The sequence below is a fragment of the Myotis davidii genome, unplaced genomic scaffold (genome assembly GCF_000327345.1).
Source record: "Myotis davidii unplaced genomic scaffold, ASM32734v1 scaffold97, whole genome shotgun sequence".
Classification (NCBI taxonomy): domain Eukaryota; kingdom Metazoa; phylum Chordata; class Mammalia; order Chiroptera; family Vespertilionidae; genus Myotis; species Myotis davidii.
This window is the reverse complement of record NW_006289392.1, coordinates 5,356,104-5,359,953: the sequence shown is the minus strand read 5'-3', so window position 1 is coordinate 5,359,953 and position 3,850 is coordinate 5,356,104. Positions and strand designations below refer to the sequence as shown.

Genomic DNA, 3,850 nt, shown 5'->3' with positions numbered 1-3,850 from the left:
ATTTCAGGGAAAAAGAGAAAGAGAGAGAGACAGAGAGAGAGAAACATTAATGACTAGAGAGAATCATTGATCAGGAATCTCCTACACAGCAACCTGGGCATGTGCCCTAACCAGGAATCGAACCGTGACCTTCTGGTTCCTAAGTTGACACTCAACCACTGAGCCATTGCTGCTGGGCTTTGTTGCCATGTTAATTCTGTATGCCTATGTTTTACTATTTCTTCTTCTCATTGCAGCAGTCCCTTTAGCATTTCTTGTAGTGATAGTTTTGTGATGATAAACTCCTTTAGCCTTTTATTATTTGGGAAGCCCTTTATTTCACCATCTATTTTGAGTGATAGCCTTGCCTGATATAGTAATCTTGGTTTCAGGTCTTTGCTTTTCATTACCTTGAATAATTCATGCCATTCCCTTCAGGCCTGTAGAGTTTTTTATGAGAAATCAGTTAACAGCCTTATGGGAGCTCCTTTGTAGGTAACAGTTTGCTTTTCTCTTGCTGCCTTTAAGATTCTCTCTGTCTTTAATTTTTGTCAATTTAATTATGATGTGTCTGGGTGTGGGCCTGTTTGGGTTCTTCTTGCTTGGGACTCTCTGTGCTTTCTGAACTTGTGTAACTTTTTCCTTCACCAGGTTTGGAAAGTTTCTGCCATTATTTCTTCAAACACATTCTCTATCCCTTGTCAGGTTCTTCTCCTTTTGGCACTCCTATTATACAAATATTGTTACGTTTCATGTCGTCCCACAGCTCCCTTAAGCTGTCTTGTTTTTTAATTGTTTTTTCTTTTTAGTTCTCTGATTGCATGATTTTTTCAACCTTTTCTTCTAATTCACTGATCTGATCCTCAGCTTCCCCAATCTGCTGTATATTCCTTCCAATGTGTTCTTTATTAGTGCTGTGTCATTCTTCATAACTACTATGTTTTGTCTCATGCTATTGAGCATCTTTGCCATCATTATTCTGAATTCTATGTTTGATTAATTTCTCTCCATTTCATTTAGTTCTTCTTCTGGAGAATTCTCTTGTTCTTTCATTTGGGGGTTGTTCTTTTGTCTTCCCATTTTGGCTGCCTGTTTGGGTTTGTGACTATGTATTAGGTAAATCTGCTACACCTCTCAATCTCTAGTGCAGGAGGGTGTCAAATGCTGTTTCTAACTAATGAGAACAGGCAAAGACTCAAAGCCTCCAGAGACCCACCTCTGCCTGCAGACTCATTGATTTCAGTCTTTTTTAAAAAAATTCATTTCTTGATTGATATCAGAGAGAAAGTGAGAGTAGGGGGGGGAGATAGAAACATCAATGATGAGAATCATTGATCGGCTGCCTCCAGCAGGTCCCCCACTGGGGATGGAGCCCGCAACCCAGGCATGTGCCTGTGGCCCAAATCAAACCTGGGACCCCCCAGTCCACAGGCCAACGCTCTATCCACTGAGTCAAAACAACCAGGGCAGTCTTTTTTTAAAAAATATACTTTATTGTTGCAAGTATTATATATGTCCCCCTATTACCTCCATTGACCCCCTCCAGCCTGCCTCCACCCTCACCCCAGGTCCTCACTGCCTCGTTGTCTGTGTCCATGGGCCATGCATATATGCATACAAGGTCTTTTGTTGATTAGCTTCCACCCACCCTCCCCTGCCTTCCCTCTGAGATTCCACACTCTTCTATGCTTCCATGTCTCTGGATCCACTTCATTCACCAAATCTTCATGAGGCAGCACTGCAGTTGGTGGCTTCAGCCCAGTTAACTTCCTTCTGTCACATCTTTCGCAGGTTGTTTTTTTACTTAGATTCCACATATGAATGAAATCATGTGATACTTGTCTTTCTCTGACTGACTTATTTCACTTAGCATGATACTCTCCAGGTCCCTCTATGCTGTATCAAATAGTAAGAGATCCTTCTTTTTTACTCCTGCATAGTATTCCATAAGATAAATGTACCACAGCTGTTTTTTTTGCTGCTAGTGTGAACTTCGGCCTGGAGGTGGGCTATATCTCCCAGCTGGAAGGTGGGGGACCTCTTCTTAGAGCTCCAGCTCTCCTCCATCAGGTACAGGGAGAAAACCAGCTTCTCCTCTGAAAACACTGTGGTCCTGAAGGGCATCCAGGTGGGCAGGATGGCATGGCTGCTCACATTGCCCTGCCTGGGGAAGCGGCATTCTATGGGCACCTCCACGCGGTTAGTCCTCACGATGGACAGATTTCCAACAGGGCGGGGGTTGTGGAGCAGGAAGGTGCTGTACACCAAGGCATCCTCTGTCATAGTTGCCAGAAATCTTCATGAGGCAGCACTGCAGTTGGTGGCTTCAGCCCAGTTAACTTCCTTCTGTCACATCTTTCGCAGGTTGTCACTTCTTTTTTTTTTTTTTTTTTTTAAATATATTTTATTGATTGTTTACTGAGAGGAAGGGTGAAGGATAGAGAGTTAGAAACATCGATCAGCTGCCTCTTGTGCACCCCCTACTGGGGATGTGCCTGCAACCAAGGTACATGCCCTTGACCGGGATCAAACCTGGGACCCTTGAGTCCACAGTCTGACGCTCTATCCACTGAGCCAAACCGGTTAGGGCTGGTTGTCACTTCTTAACTAAGCCCACAGAACCTGCCAGGTAAGCCTCTGTTATCTTAGAGTGAGAAACCCACACTCATGTAGCCCAGCCTCAAACCTGACCGCATCATCGGTGTCCATAGAGACAAGGGGCTCACAGTCCTCGGGGTCCAGGGTGAGGTCTGCAGGCCTGATGAGCTTCCCGGTGCCAAAAAGGTCTTTGCTGACAGTGACCACGAGCTGGGCCTCCAGACACTTCACCATAACGTGGGGGGTCCCTCTCTGCCATATGGACTGGGAGTAGCACAGCTCCATGCCTCCCCAGAGCAGAAAGCAGACGAAGAGTCCATAGCTCAGCGCCATGTCACCTACAAACACGCCCTCTAGTAACTTGCCACAGCTTTTTTATCCACTCATCTGCTGATGGGCACTTGGGCTCTTTCCAGATCTTAGCTATTGTAAATTGTGCTGCTATGAACATAGGGGTACATACATTCTTTCTAATTGGTGTTTTGGGTTTCTTAGAATATATTCCTAGAAGTGGCATCACTGGGTCAAATGGCAGTTCCATATTTAATTTTTTTTTTTTTAGGAAACTCCATACTGTTTTCCATAATGGCTGCACCAGTCTGCATTCCCACCAGCAGGGTACTAGGGTTCCCTTTTCTCAATATCCTCACCAGCACTTATTTGTTGAGTTGTTGATGGTAGCCATTCTGATAGGTGTGAGGTATTACCTCATTGTTGTTTTAATTGACATCTCTCTGATGATCAGGGACTTTGAGTATTTGTTCATGTCTCTTGGCCTTCTGTATGTCCACTTTGGAGAAGTGTCTATTTAGGTCCTTTGCCCATTTTTTTTAAAGTTCTGAACTAGGATTACTTCTATTTCTTTATGGGACCAATGTCCCTACTCAATAGAGAATGTTTCTTGAACAAATAAATTATTTATTTATTTATTTTTACATTCCACCAATTTCCTTTATGTTTTTGTTTTTTTAATTGAATCTTTATTGTTTAGATTATTACAGTTGTTCTTCTCCCCCCCCATATCTCCCCTCCACCCATTCCCACCCCATCCTCTGCCCTTACCACCCCCTCACTGTCCTCATCCATAGGTGTACGATTTTTGTCCAGTCTCTTCCCGCACCCCCCACACTCCTATTCCCCATGAGAATTGTCAGTCCACTCCCTTTCTATGTCCTTGATTCTATTATATTCACCAGTTACCTCTGTTCATCAGATTTTTTATTCATTTGATTTTTCGATTCACTTGTTGATAGGTATGTATTTGCTGTTCATA

At 43.6% G+C, this 3,850-nt stretch overlaps 1 protein-coding gene across 1 annotated transcript in view; it reads right to left on the bottom strand.

The window, feature by feature from the left end:
* The window catches only part of LOC102766626 (zona pellucida sperm-binding protein 3-like), a 10,993-nt gene extending 8,083 nt beyond the window's left edge, over positions 1–2,910 (bottom strand). The window contains exons 1-2 of the mRNA XM_006761592.1: positions 2,639–2,910; positions 1,941–2,275 (exon numbers count right to left, since the gene is read on the bottom strand). Coding sequence (XP_006761655.1) covers positions 1,941–2,275; positions 2,639–2,910 — 607 coding nt within the window. The remainder of the gene's footprint in view (positions 1–1,940; positions 2,276–2,638) is intronic.
* Between the last annotated feature and the right edge of the window lie 940 nt (positions 2,911–3,850).